The sequence below is a fragment of the Thamnophis elegans genome, chromosome 9 (assembly GCF_009769535.1).
Source record: "Thamnophis elegans isolate rThaEle1 chromosome 9, rThaEle1.pri, whole genome shotgun sequence".
In the NCBI taxonomy this organism is placed as follows: Eukaryota; Metazoa; Chordata; class Lepidosauria; order Squamata; family Colubridae; genus Thamnophis; species Thamnophis elegans.
In genome coordinates, this window is record NC_045549.1 from 40901269 (window position 1) to 40917124 (window position 15856).

Sequence of the window (15856 nt, forward strand, 5' to 3'; positions counted from 1 at the left end):
TGAGATTTTAAAAAAATTAAAAAATGTTCCAGTATAAGGACCAATCTCTATGTTATGAGGCAGATTGTTTTGCTGCTTTTTACTTCAGAGCAAGTCAGGAAGTTAAAAAAAAAAAGTCCTGCTATAAATGCACAAAGAAGTAAAAATGGCAAAGGGAATTGAAAGGGGGCCTAGAGAACGCAAGCAAGCAAAGGCAATATGCCAGCCAGGCGGGTTACTCAGCCGGTAGTGGGCCTTCCCACCCTTTCCCAGGTGATGTGAAGTAGCATCTCTGAGGCTAAACCACGCCCCTTCCCCGCCCAAACACAAAACAGCTTCCACCCGGAACGAAAGAGGCGTGGCCAAGAGCGGAAGGCGTGGCTTGGGAGCCGAGCAGGAGGCAGGGGAATGAGGCAGGTTAAACGAGGGACGGAAGAGAAAAGGGGCGGAGGATGCCTGGCGTCGGAGCTGTTGGGGCTCAGAAGGGCCGGCGCTGCGTGTGATCGCTAGGCTTGCGGCGGGGGAAAGAGCGGCGGCCACGCCTTGTCTCAGCCTTCGCCCGCCTTGGGGGAGCGGCTTGAGGGGAAGGGAAGACCAAGCAGCTACTGCTGCTAGTGCCGCCTCGTCCAAAGAAGAGGAAGCGAGGGAGGTAATTGAACAGCGGGCGCCGCTACCAGAATAAAAAAGCTCCTTTGCCAACCTCCCTTGGTCAGGCTGGGTGTGGAGGGAAGGGGCCGCATTCAGCCGCCGAGCCAGCAAGCAGCCTGCTCCATTCTTGCGGCCGGGATCCCGGAGAGGGCGGAAGAGAGCGCGGCGCCTTCGGGTTCTGCAAAGAGCCCGTTTTGTGCCCTTGCTCACCAAACAGCCTTTTTTTATCTCGGTGCAAAGGCAGCGTCGGGAAGGGACAGGACTGAAGGGGCGCTGGAGATTTTCCGTTCTTGGGTCGTCTCGCCCCGAGTGGGGCTTTTTTTTTTTTTTTTTTTTTTTGCTGCTTAGGCTTTTCGAAACTCTCCGAGGGGCCCTTCCTGTCATTTTCTCTTGCCTCGACGCCAGAGACCCTCGCAAGAGCGTCCGCGCTTTCTTGCATCCGGTAACCTTTGCTTGGCTTCTGCGCGGAACTCTTCCCGGCTTTGTCTTGTTCCAGGATCCACTCGTTTGTCCCCCGCAGCCTCGGTCGCTTCGCTGGCCGGGCGAATCTGAACGACGTGGGCGTAGCTTCCTCGGTTGGATCGCCGGGGTCCTCTCGGTTTAGCCCCGGTGTTTAAAACGGAGAAAGGGGAAGGGAGGAGAGTGAAAACAAGCATCGGGACCCGGAAAGGAGTCAGTCGTGGGGCGTGTTTGCAATCGGAATCTGGCGAACTAGCAAGAAGGGAGAGCGTGTTATCCAAGTTGGGGAGGGGGGTAGAGCAACGAAGAAACCGGGCTCTGTTGGCTCCCCCTTCCGCCTCCCTCCCCTGCCTCAAGAGCCGAAGATCGAAAGCCAAAGGGATCAATCGAAGCGAGGCGGAACACAGCGATCGCCCGTCCAGCTCTCTCTCTCTCTCTCTCTCTCTCTCTCTCTGCTGCCGAGCCCTGTGTGCGTGTCCCCTCTGTAAGGTCTCCGTTGTGCTGGCGCTGGAGGAGGAGGAGGGGGAGGCAGGCGTGGGGGGGGGATGGGGACAGGGCGTGTGTCTGTGTAGAGCGGTGGATCCGAGAAGCAGACGGGCCGCCCTTTCGGTCGTTCGGTTGAGTCCACTTTTCCCCTCGGCCTCCTCCGCCTTGCGCCTTATTTCTTCTCCCTTGGCCAAAACGCCTTGAACGCCTCTAGATAGAAGCAGGAGGGGAGAGAGATAGAGAAGAGAGCGGGGTGAAAAAGGGGCTTGTTGCGTCCTGCCAGTTTTATATCAGCTGAAACGCGAAGCTGACCGTGTGTGAGGCTTTGGGAGACAAAAGCCTGGGGACGGATGAAAAGAAAGCGTTGCTGCAAGGGAAGCAGCCGAGCAGATGACAGAAACGGCACGCTGCAGAGCGACAATGCGAAGGGAGTGGGAGGGGGAGCCGGACAGTAAGTTCAAACGTGGCTTTGGAAAGCGCCGGCGTTTCCTTAAGGCTTCCAGGCTATGAACAAAGAAGGCTAAGAAAAACTGGAAGGGAAGTCCCCAGGTATAAAAGGGGAAGCAGGTACGGAGGGAGGTGCAGATGGCAAAATCTCAGGGGCGAGGAACTGGAGGTCTGTTTTCAGAATGAGATGGGGCTTTGCATGGTTTCAAGGTCACTTGCCTTGGGCATAGAAGACAGGAATGTAATTCTAGGTGGTATCTGCAAAGCTTTAATGCTTCTTGTTTGGGAGAGATGGGGAAATACTGCATGTTTACTACTTTCTTTGTAAAATTTATTGGCTATATTACCATAGGGTAATATATATTATGAATCGTTCATTCCAGCATCTCTGACTTGCTAGCTTGAATGCAGAGAATAGATTTGGGGGCTCTTCCTGTTTGTACATTATACAGATGAGTGGCTCTATTATGCAAAATGAAGTTTACTGTTATGTATAAGATGACAAATGTTTGGTACTTTTATTCTCAGGCCAGGACAGAAATCCTGTGGTTTGACGGTTGCAATTGGAAACTAGCAGAGGTTTACTGGAACACGGGATGACAAAGAAAGCCCTGGGAAGAAAAGTTCTTCTATTTCTACTCTACTGGGTCCATGAAGCAGCATGATTTAAGGACGGGTTTGGACTACAGAGCTTGTATGAACTTTGGAAATCTACATATTAAATGAGGCATATCCATTTGTTTGCAATATATGCTGCATTTGCTGAAGGAAAAAATGATCTGCTTTTAGAAGGCGCTAATCTGGGGAATCTAAAAGCCACATACATTTGGAAATGACTGGAATTTAGAGAAGAAATGTGGGAATTCTTGCATGTTATCTCTACTTTAGATGCATTGACTCACAATAGCATGCAGCATTGTAAAGTGCAACTGTAGTCATGGCATTGTGCAACCTTTTAAACGATGCATCATTGAGCTTTGCTACAAACATAGCTATACCTCTAAAAAGGATTTCCAGCAAAACAATATCAGTCATATTTGGATTGAAAGACACTTCTTGCCCAAAGATGCCACTGACTTATGTGAAGGCATGAATTGATTTGTGGATTGCAGTCTGTCCTGTGGCATAGTTTCATGCAACGAGCACTTTGGCTTGGATTTAAGAATCTGTTGTCTTCAGTGAAACCTAAGATGTGCTCTTGATTTGGACTGTAAAATGGCTCAGACCAGCTTGCTGCAGGGGAAACAGTTTTATTGCAGAGAATGGGTTTTTCACAAACTACAGCACTGCCTCCAGGAAAAGACAAGCTTCAGCAATAGCTCTGCCAACAAACCGTCCATTGTGCTGAATTCTGGGTCTAATGCTTGTGTTGTCCCTGCCAAGGGAGCATCCTGGGGTGTATTGTTAGTAGGAGGTCCTGGTAGTGGCAAGACAGCAGTTTGTACTGAATTATTATGGCCAAGCTCACCTGCAAACTTACAAAGAGGTTTACATCACCAAGCACTAGCTTTCCATTTTTGTAGGGCCCAGGACTCTGATACACTCTGTGTGGGGAGGTTTATTAGAGGCTTAGTTGCCCAGATCTGTCAGAGTGGATTGATTCAGGGTTACGAAGACAAAGTGAGAGATCCAGCTGTTCAAAGTCTCCTGCAACCTGGGGAATGTGAGAGAAACCCTGCTGAAGCTCTTAAAAGGTAATAAATGACATGAGTATGTTTCTTTCATACTGCTTGAGCAAATAAGGTGCTTTCATAAAACCAGAGAAATTGCTCTTCATGTGGGTGGTATTTTTTTGCTTACAGGAATTGCTCAAATAAGGCCTGTGGAAAAAAGTTCACATGGAAAGATAAATATTAGGCATGATATCCTGAGAAATTGGTGTGAATCACATTCTAAATTGGCATCTTCTGATAACTCTGGGAGTTGGGAGGGAAGAAGAAACATTAAAAGTAGTTAAAGATTAGAATGACTTCTGTGGTTATAGAAGCCCTTGCTTTTAAAGATAAATATCTGTTCAAAGTTTTCACAGTGGCTTTCTGGAAACTACAGTAGAGGAAAAACCAAACAAAAATCTGGCAGAGGTCATGTTGATCAAAGCATGCGCTCCAGTGCTATCTTGTTGATAGTTCATTTTCAATTATAGTTTATGTTCAAGTATAATTTGTAGTTTATTCAAAATGGGAAAGTATTGCAAAGTGTTGATATTGCTGCCAAAAAATCTGATACACCTTTTTTCAGCTATAGTGTGAAAGGATGAAAAGCTGATGGGAGCATTTTATACCTGAGTAAAAGTGCTTCTACCTAAAAACCTGAAATTCTTCTTTCATGGAAATGGAAAAACCAGCAAAAGTTGTAGGAAAAGTAGTATCCTGAGCACACATCATTCAATAAAAGCTGCTCTGAAACTTTACAATATTTGAAGACTTGGTCTGTTATATTGTCTGTGAAATAACTATAGTTTATGAAGTAGATTTTGGGGGCTATTTCATTGGAGTTGGATTTGCCGAAACCTGGACAATGGTGTACCTGTAAAGAACTTGTATTTAAACAAAGTGCATCATTAACAATAATTTTTAATATATTAGGCTTCATAAATATATAAGTGACTGTTCAGTGATAGCATTCTTGATTTGAAGGCCTGCACAAATACTTTATGACAACAGTGTGAGTGAACGCAGAATCATTATTGACAATGAAACATATTGAATCACTTGATGTGTAAGTCTTATTGTTAAACTGTATCTTGATATGCATTAGATACGGAGCAACAGTGAATATTAAAAGCTTACTATAATTTACAGGTCAGAGGAGGACTATAAAGAATATAAGCCACGGTGGCATTTTATCTTTTGTGAAATTTTAGATGTAACCAGGAGAAGAAAATCTTCATTGATAGCTATGGTTTATAATTCTTTAATGTTCTAGATCAGAGATGACTCCAGATCTTTTATGTTATAGATCTCATTAGTACACTGATGTGTATTCACTGGTGAGGAATTGGAAATCTATATTCCAAAGCTCTTAGGAGGTTCATGAACCTTATTTTCTATGGTAATGAAAATATTAGTAATGGAGGCCTTTATCCTCATATAGTGCTTTCACTTATGTGAGAAATCATTGTGCACTCCCCAATGAGGATTTTCCCCTCCAAATCAGAAGACAAAACAACAACAAATAGAAGAACCCTAATACTTTCATTGTTGATAAGGAATAAATAGTATTTTTCTCTACTTTTAGTTAGTTCCATTCATAGAGAAATTGATGGAAGTTCCCCTTTTCCTCAGTTACTTGCTGCTTTAAAATTGATTTTGGATGACAATACAGGCCTTTCCTGGTGTGTGCTGTTGAAATTTCTCATATGCAGTCTTTTATCTACATCAGTGTTTCTCAACCGTTACAGCTTGAAGATGGGTGGATGTCAACTCCCAGAATTCCATGCATCTTCAACCTGCCAAGGTTGAGAAACACTGATCTATATGGAATGCTTGCGCAGCAGTCTTCCAAATGGAATTGGTTAAGTCCCAGGTGAAAGAACAACCCCAAGTGGTGATGAACATCATAGGTGTATATGTGAAATACTCTACAAAATTTCTGTTTGATAGATTGCCTTCATGGTACTTTTCCGTCTGCTCAGTTACTCCTAACACTTTCTGTGCCTAGAAGCAGTCTTTTATTATTTATAGGCTAAATTATTTACTTTTATTATCTGTTACTTTCTTTTGGAGCCATTGTGACATCAATTTGATAAAAATCCTCTTGGAAAGGCTGTGCTACTTTTATGATGTTACAGCGCCTACCACAATAATGCTAAGGAAGAACTAAATAATAGCTATTTGCTTCTCTAATATAATCCTGTCTAGGCTTAAGAAAATGTAGGAAACTATGGTTTTCTACCTGAATTCCCAGCAGAAGTATGATAAGGGATATTGAAAGTTGCTAATCAAGCCAGACATTAGGTTCCTTCCTGAATTGAATAGTAACACTGGAAAAGAAATGGCATCTGGATTTGATTTTCCAATCTTAATGCCATTTTTCTGACTTTTGAAATCAGAATCTCAAGAAGAGGTTCTCATTTCTTTGATAAAAATGCATTATACTTTCAAACTTTAAAAGTACCAATAGTTATTATGGCTAGCAACATTTATAATGGACAAACTCAGGAGAATATCTTATGTTGATCTCGTACTATATTTCAGAAACTGCTTGTTTCTTCAAAACCTAAGAATTATTTTATTCTGCTTCATACTAAAGTCTTGGTTGCAGGTTACTACAGCCCTAAAAACCTGTAAACAAAGCTGCAGTTTGAAGTTCTCTTTTTGGAATGCCTATAAAGTAAGTCAGTCAATCTTCTCTTTAATAAAATCACAAACTAGAAATGGAGTTTGAATATTTTGTTGTGGCAGAACAAAAATGTTTTACACAGACATGTTAGAAATGTGAAATTTGTATGCTTTAACATATAACTAAGAATCTTCCTAAAGATATATTTTAAGATCTTAAGGCAATATGTAACTTTATAAAAGAGGGAGATAAGAAAGGCTTACATGTTAATGGGGATGAGAAAATAATATTCATAATTGATAATTTTCATAGTCCTTTATGGAACAAGTTAATATGAAAGTCCCAGTGATTTCATTGAATGCTTTAAAACACATAATACCAACACATATTATAAAGTACCATAATATGTAACCAGATATTAATTTTAGCAGTTATCACTCTCCAATTTAGGACCTTTTACATATATTTGTTATGTGATTCCCAACCAACCTCCAGTACTGGCTGAATTGAAGTTCTAGACCTAGATCATATGAGACCATAAGGTTGGGGAAAAGACTTTATGTCTTACTTTGCTCACATGGGAGTTTCCAAATGTGTGGTGTTGGTGCAGAGGTGTTCAAATTGTTTAGGCTAGTCCAAACATAGTAAGACTTGTACCTGTGTGATGGTGATCTTCACACAGTGTTTATATTCTGAGAGCAAGTCTTAATAACTTTCTAACAGAGATAATAAAATGCATTTACATGCCTTCGGTGTTCTGATGACATTTAGGAAAGGGTGTAAGACCTTAAAAGCCCTTCAACTTGCTGAGAAAATATTGATATCCAACTCCAATTTACCTTTAGAGCTGCTGGTAGTGGATGTTCTTTGAACTGGATGTTCTTTTGATACTGGAATCATGTGCAGCATTTCTAAGCAATTTCAAAATGCAGGATTATGTTTCTACTCAGCTACTTGAATTCAGAATACAAATTTACATAGAAAGAAAATACATGGATGTGCCATGTATAACTTTTATTACATTTTAATTTTATCTTTATTACTTTTTAAAAATAACTCAAGGTAGCCAACCAAAACTTTCCTCCTCCTATTTTCCCTTCCACAACAACCTGGTAAAGTGAGTTGGGCTGAGAGAGAGTGACTGACTCAAAGTCACCCACCCAGCTTTCATATCTAAAGCAGTACTAGAACTCACAGTTTCCCAGTTTCTAGATGGATGCCTTAAACCAGTGATGACTAATCTTTCCAGCACTGAGTTCAGAAATTGGAATGGATGTGCATGTGCGCACATCCATGTGCCAGAGCACTGGAAACCCAAAGACCAGCTGGCCAGTATGGGCATGTCTGTTTTTTGGCCAGTTTTCTTGGCTATTTTCAGGCCATTTTTTGTGCTGTTCTTCAGGCCATTTTTTGGCCCACTGGCACCCGCAAAGACCAGCTAGCTGCTCTGGTGCCCGCAAAGAAAAATGGCCAGAAAACAGCCCCAAAAAAGGGCCCCAAAATGGCCTGGGTTTTTTGGCTCTTTTCTGGGCCATTTTAAGGCCGTTTTTTGGCATTCTGGCATCTGCAAAGACCATCTGGCTGGCACACATGTGTGCACTGGAAACCAGAAGAGCAGCTGGCAATGGCATGCGTACCATCTCTGATACGCCGTAGGTTTGCCATCATGGCCTTAAACATTAGACCGTGTTTAAGCTCTGTCAGACTCTGTCAGTTGAAAAGATTGTATAAAACACATTATTACTACAGGACAACTGAGATACAGTTTCCTAAGATGATTCTATGTATTTGTCGTTGTTGCATTATAAGATTTATTGGTATGATTTAGGTTGTAGCTTGAAAAGAAAGTCTATAAATAGCAAGTCATGTATTTTAAAGACATGTTTATACCAAAGCAGTTCATATATTAAGTGGTTTTTTGAAGTTAGTTTCTTGACTGAACTACAATTTGCTGGATGTACACAATATGCTGCCATCAAACAAATCATATTATAGAGGAGTTTGATTTTATGATGGTGATTTCATAAGGTTCTGTACATATTGAACTGGAAGGCTTGTCTCAGTCTGTTTGTGGGCTGCATACACTGAAAGTGTGATACAATCTTTAAAAGTGAGAAAAACCTCTAGAAATATTTTTTTTCTATATTATTAAAATAATTAAATAGATGACTGATAACTAATATTAACAATATTTAATTGTACACTGAGTGTAACATTTTAGTTTTTGTTCTATTACTTTTTAGAGTACAGCTGTCGGTCTAGGACAGTGCTTCTCAACCTTGGCCCACCTGAAGAAGCTCTGCTGGCTGGGGGATTCTGGGAGTTGAAGTCCACGCATCTTCAGGTGACCAAGATTGAGAAACACTGGTCTAGGAGAATAAAAGTCCATAGTGGACTTAATTGAGTATGTAAACCTAGTCAGTATCTCACAATTTTCTGTGGCCATTTGTTTCTTAGCTTGTATTAGCAAGCTGTATTAGCCTCAAAATTAGCAGAATGTAATCATAAGATTAAAGTTTGTGTACATTTACACAAGAATATCAATAAGTATTGATATTCATACTGCAGATTTTCATTTTCAGATGGAATTGTCCAAAATATTATAACTTCATCTCTACTGGCAGGAATTAAACTTTTGCTGTCCAGTGCCAACTAAACCTCTTCTTGGTTTTGCCTTCTACAGAAAAAGAAGTTCCTTCAATTCCATCTTAAGCCATATTTTTTAAAAAGAAAGTTAGAACTTTCAGAATGAAGAGAAAGGAAGATTTGCACCCAGATTAAAATTATCTCTGCCAATTCCAATTCCAGGGTATGCCCTTGGTTTTCTGAGGAGTTTCCCCAGCTATAATCCTGGGAAGACTGTTTAGGAACAGAACGGAAAAGAGAAACAAAAATGCACCCTTCCAATCCAGTTACTATTGACATGACTGGTTTCTTCCAATCCACAGAGCTAAGAACAAAGTCTTGAGCTCTTTGTTCTTATTCTCTACTCTTGCATAAGAGAAAACTCATGTCAGCCTTTCTTTTGGCGCAATTATTTCTTTTTCTTCTCCCTACAGTTTTTCTCTCCTTGTTTAACCTGTGGCCTACGTTGAGGGAAATATTACTGTTCCACAGCTGAATCATATTGCTAGCCAGAGTATTTTGACCATCATTCATTGTAATGCTATTCTGATACCAAAATGGTTTTCTTAAAAAGAGCCATTTTTAGGCAGAAGATCGCATCTGAGTTTGCCTGCTTTCCTGCCACATTGATTCAGTTCTGTGAAGAGGCTGCGTTTCAGGGAAAGTGACTGAATTCAAAGAATTTATTTTTATGAAAAAAAGAAATGCATAGAATTGGCCTTTTCAGAGCATGTTTAGGGCACACAAGCAATATAGGAAGTCTAGTATGAAAAAACATCGAGAAAGATATGGGTTACATTCTAAAGGTTATGTATAACATTGCAGTATTCTGATTAGTTCATAAATATCTCATTTGGAAACTATGCAGAATAACAAACTCTGCATGACAGCAATATAAAAACATTAATACCATTCCATTTTTTTTCTTTTTATTACATCTCCATAATTGCTTTTGTCTACAAGTTCTTAATGATTTTCTGATCAGTGAAGGGACAATACTTGAAAGAGCTTCTAAATGTCACCCATAGGGCCGGAATAAAACAAAATAGGGCCGCAATAAAACAAAACACGTAGTTGGATTTGTAGTTGTGCAAAACATTCAATACACAAACTGTTTCATGTTATAATCATTTTCAGGTGATGCATAGTTCCAAAATCTTTTGTGCATGTGGCAGTAATATAAGTAATGTTTGCAAAATATATTTCCTTTTTCAATGATAAAGTGAGAACCTTAAAATGGGCTGTGAAACTTCATGATGCTTTGATATCTTAAGATAATGAAATTGTGTGGAATCTCCATACAAGTTCAGACTGAACTCAAGCAGCACACCTATTCTGCACAAAGTAGCTGGGGTTCTCCACTTGTGGAGATTCTTCTTCAACAACTTTGTTCTTGCAGTTTGGGGCTTTAGAACTTCTTGAAACCATTCCTCATCATTTTTGAAGGCAATTTGGCCAGAATCAAATAAGTCTTTCCAGATTTTTGTATTGAGAGCTTTTTCATGCAAAATGTAGAAGAAGCATACTACTCAATTGTCTGGAACAGATACTCAGCTTTGGAAGAAGTACAAGATTCACAAAATTCACAAAAATGTTTTTTCTGTACAGCCAATATTGCCTTGGGTGGTGCTGTGGAACAGATTAGGGATTTTGCAGGGAATATTGTACGAACACTGCAACAGAAGCCCAACCATATTGCTCTTATGCCATCCAAGAGGCTGTTCTTGTCCAGGTATTTTCTTGTGATGTGAGTTTGAGACCCCTTGCTTAAAATGCCTTTAATTGCAGACTGAAGTAAAAATGTGGAGGAAAAATGTTCTAATTACTATTGAATAAGGTTGAGTTTGTCTCTAACTCACCTTAAATCTTGGAGGAGTCAATTGTTAACTAGGGGCTCAGAATGAAGTGTACATTTAGGGTGCTAACTTGTTGATGGAGTATATTACACATGAAAGACAATACATACTTTTGACAAAGATTTTTGGCTGCAATCCTATAAATGCACCAGAGGCAAGTTTCATTAAACATACAGAAACTATTGGTAAGTAAATATACAGATAAAATTATGATTGCCCAGAACGACTTTAATTTTAAAGTAAACATGAATTTAAAAGGATGGTTAACATAGACAGGTGATCAACACTTATTACACATGCTAAGTGATTTTTTTTCTTTGTTAACATATTTATTTCTCATATGTATTATAATTCTATATAAATTCAGTGGAGCTTTCAATTTTATATATAAATAAATAATTTCAGGAGAGACTTGGGTCAGAGCATGTTATAAAAGACAGATTTGAAATAGTGCCATGTTATGAGAAACAATTAAAAATATGGCTCACTTCTCCAAAACACACTCTATAAGAACTGTTGCAAAGTAGCATTTGATGTAAAATAATTGGAACAGTAATATGCCTTGAGTTGATAAGACATTTTGGGTTGTTTTTTAAAGTGACAGTTTTGTGTGTGCTGTTTTTGTAGTTTCAGTGTCTTTGCACAAACCACAGTCATACATACATAGATTCACATAATATTAATAAAGCTTGTAACCTCAACATGACTATGTTACCTTCTGACTTCAGGGTTTGGGACAAAGTTCTGGAGAAAATCTTGATGGAAAAGTGTGCTTTTTGAAAATAATAACTTTTTGAAGACTAGTGTGTAACTTCAACAACTTGTGATTTTACACAAGCCACTCACTTTTTTGTGTGTGACATTTAAATAACTGGTTCAGGAAAAATATGTTTTACACCAACTAATTAAGTTGAGAATTTCAATAAAATGCCTTACAGCAGCTTAATTTAAGTTTTGATAGTCTGCAGTTATAATGTCATTGTAATGTTATTACACCATTGCAGTTTTGAATCAATGTAGCTGTGTCAATGAAGTCTTTTAATGCAGTACCCCCCAACCTTTTGGGCACCAGGGACCAGTTCCATGGAGAGAGGTTTTTCTGCAGACTGGAGGGGGCGTGCTTTCGTGTGCTGCCTGCATACTGTGAATAGGGCTTTGCTTGTTTTCGTGCCCTTTTTTCCAGCATGCTGCAGACTGCTGTCGATCCACGGACCAGGGTTGGGGAGCCCTGCTTTAAGGTGTGCAGGGAAAGAATTTGAATCCTTTGATTCTTAGTTGCTTCTTTGCAAATCCCCACATTTCCAATGAAACATAAATTTAGTAGTGGTAATGAGCAGAAATCCATACAAGATAAAATTTATTTTACCGTCTTGTCTTTTTGTTTGTTTGCTTGCTTGCTTGCATGCTTTCTTGCTTCTCTCTGCAAATGCAACACAGGATAACTGTAAGTCAAACAATACCAACAAAAAGTTACATCCAACTTCAGCTTCACATAATCATTGGCCAGTAAAAGAACAGCTGTAAACTTCTGGATTCTGTGTGTTGTTCTGGGACTGCAAAGTGTGGGAAGACATTTTTTGAATTAACACTGAGTCATACAGATGTGGATTTCTGGGTTAAAAGGTCTCTTGAATAATTGTAAGCAAAATGCTCTAAGCAAAAACCAATTATTTGCTTTCCACAATATTTCATGTTTTGACATACTTGGATGGTCTTATTTTTGTTTTTTAATTTTTTGTTTTTAATTTATGGAGGTACACTGGAAAATAAAATAGCAAATCTTTCTTCCCTCTGGCTTTTTCTTGGAGCTGGTTGAGGGAATGAAGTAATAGCAATAGCAATAGCAGTTAGACTTATATACCGCTTCATAGGGCTTTTAGCCCTCTCTAAGCGGTTTACAGAGTCAGCATATTGCCCCCAACAACAATCCGGGTCCTCATTTTACCCACCTCGGAAGGATGGAAGGCTGAGTCAACCCTGAGCCGGTGAGATTTGAACAGCCAAACTGCAGAACTGCAGTCAGCTGAAGTAGCCTGCAGTGCTGCATTTAACACTGTGCCACCTCGGCTCTTAGAGAAACTTACATAAATTTATGTTCTCTGCGTGTTATATAGTGATTTCATTTTCAGTAGAATTCTAGATATGATAATATAATGCAAACACATTAAAGATGTCAAGGTAATGATTTAAGAGATGACCAACTGCTAGGATGATGTACTGGGAATGAGTCAGTAAGGTGTTTGGGCTGATATCATTTTAAGAGCCTGTAATAAGACGCCCTGTTGAGGTGTATCTCTCCGTGTGTGCTTCTGTGCTGTAATTTCTGATTGCTGTTTGTTTGAGGTCTGACAAAAGTATGTGTATGTATATATTCTTTGTAGATTCCCCTATTTAAATACAAACCTATGTTTAAGGTGTTTGCTCCTGGATTGTCTCACATAGTCACACTGTGCGCACTCTGGCAAAAGAAATGTTATGAACACTTTCAAGCTGCAATTGCAAAAACAAAAACCTGAAAGCCAGTTCTGGGCTTTAGCTTTGCAGGGAAAGAGTCTAATCTTAATTTTTTGCACATTACATCTTCTGATCAATAGTTCATTATTTTCTTATTTTGTAAAGTTTTTTATTTTTCATTTTCATAACATATAATCACATGTAGACTATTACATAGCCAACATCATATTGTATTATTAAATATTTACATCAGTTCAACTTACCATCAACTGCCCATAATAAAAAAAATTCATTTGCTCTTCTGCTCTCCATACACTATATTTGTGCGTTCACTTTCTTCTCCCTCTGTCATACTCCTCCTTACCTCCTTTCTTCTCTCTGTCCTCCTTCCCTTCTCTACTTCCCTTCCTCTCTCCTACTCCTCTCTCCCCTTTCAATTCCTCATTTCTCTCCTCCTCTTCCCCCCTCCTACCCTCTGTCCTATCCCTCTCTCCTTCCCTTACCTCTCTCCTTTTCTTCTCACTCTTAATCTCATTTGCTTGGTGTATTTCAGCTTCTGAGCAAGCTCCATTTTATGTTGATGGTATTTATAGTTCCTTTTCAATATACATATTTAATTTTGAACATATATTCTCCTTTTTTTTAAAAAATAGAACAAGAAAGTATACATATATAGTCATTGTACTTTTAACACCCCCCTCCCCCTAATTTGGGTCGAGATGTAGATTTGGTTACAATTCCCAGCTATTATCATTATATAATTATACATCCTTACGCGCCCCCAATTTGTGATTCTGCATTTAAGTCTCAATAGTTTTCCATTATAAGTGTATTTCATGTACCCTCTCCAATTTTTCCATGTCTTGGATTACCTTTAATTGTTTATGAGTAGCAAACCTCACTGTTCAATATTCATTTCAATTCCCTTAATCTATTATATAGAATAACGGTGAACATCTTGTTTTATTTCATCATCTTAAAAGTTCTATGTATATCCATGTTTCATATATTTTAACCCATGCTTAGTTGTCCTTCTGTTGTCGTTTCCAGTCAATTTGCCACTCAGTTTAATTATCATGTATAAAAGTGCTTTACAACCTCCTTATGTCAGTTTCATATTTATCCACATTCCATATATTGTGGGCTTTATTTAGTTGTCTTTCCATTGTTACATTCAACCAGTTAGCAACTCCATTTTATTTTCATGTTTTTCACAATCTCCCCACATCAATATCAATATCATATTTATCCATATTCCATATATTTCAACCTTTGCTTAATTATCTTTCCTTTATTACATTCAATCAATTAGCAACTCCATTTTATTGTCATATTTAGAAATAAAGCCCTTATCTTAGTTTTATATTCTCCCACATAAAAATTTCTCGTCTGATTTTTTCCTAGTAAGTCTTTTGTCCCATTCTCTGCTCCTACCCTCTCCCTTCTCTTTGCTTCGGCACATCCGCTCTCCCAACTTTCCCCAGGTCACCATCAAAAGGATGTTTTTTATTTCTCTTTGTTGGGGCAAAACTTCCCCCTTCAATTTTCCTTATGTCACTAACAGCCTCAACCTCTTTTGTCTGCCTTTTGTTTCCCTCCGTTTATACTCCTACATTATCTTGCCCCCTTGACCCCCTTCTTTGAATTTTTTTTTAGATATCTGTTTCTATGGGTTCAGAATTCTATTTAGGCTTGATTTTAATGATTTATGCATATTTTATAATATCACATAGTTCTTCAAATTCCCAGATTTCCATGATGTCTAGTTCCAAAGTTAGAATTAGCTATACAGTTATTTCAGAGTTCTGGTCCACCTTAAATTGGTCCACTTCCATTGCTGTAGGGGAGAACAATGGGAGCCATCTTGGTCTTTTGTTCTTCCTTAATACCCAGTTCCAAGATTGCAGTTACCATATTTTTCAGAGTATAAGACGCACCAAGGATTTGAAGAGGCAAATTTTTAAAAAGTATGTAGGTAGATAGAGGGATAGAGAGGGAAAGAGAGAGAAATATAGGAGGTAGGTAGGGAGAGAGAGAGTGGGTAGGTAGGTAGGTAAAGGGATAGAGAGAGAGAGAGAAATATAGATAGATAGAGAAATACAGTAGGTAGGTAGGGATAGAGAGAGAGTGTGCATAGGTAGGTAGGTACAGGGATAGAGAGAGAAATAGAGAGAGAGCTACAATAGGTAAGGAAAAAGAGAGTAGGTAGGTTGATAGGTAGAGGGATAGATAGAGAGAAATAGAGAAATACAGTAGATAGGTAGGGAGAGAGAGAGTAGGTAAGTTGGTAGGTAGAGGGATAGAGAGAAAGAAATAGAAAGATGAGAGAAATACAGTAGATAGGTAGGGAAAGAGAGAGTAGGTAGATACGTAGGTAGATAGAGGGAATGGGAGAGAGAGAGAGAAATACAGTAGATAGGGAGGGAGGGAGGGAGGGACGAGAGCGTAGGTAGATAGGTAGTGTTTCTAAGTGTATTTATCCATGTGTGGAGAAGGAAATTGCTGATAATCTGCAGCACCTAAGACTTTGTTTCTCCTGGCCCAGCACTTGATCAATCTAATTCTCATCAATCAGTTAAAGAGCTTTCTAAAAGGGGGGGAAAAGTTTTTGCACTCTGCAA

At 39.3% G+C, this 15856-nt stretch overlaps 1 protein-coding gene across 5 annotated transcripts in view; it reads left to right on the forward strand.

Annotated features, from left to right (window-relative positions):
• The first annotated feature begins 375 nt into the window (after nt 1-375).
• Nucleotides 376-15856, forward strand: part of ANKRD50 (ankyrin repeat domain 50) — a 63135-nt gene continuing 47654 nt past the window's right edge. Inside the window, exons 1-2 of one of the 5 annotated variants that reach the window (XM_032223711.1) lie at nt 376-628; nt 2548-3713. In XM_032223711.1, the coding sequence (XP_032079602.1) occupies nt 3235-3713 (479 nt within the window). In that variant the 5' untranslated portion in view covers nt 376-628; nt 2548-3234. The other 4 variants (XM_032223715.1, XM_032223712.1, XM_032223714.1 and 1 more) reach the window with 4 other exon arrangements.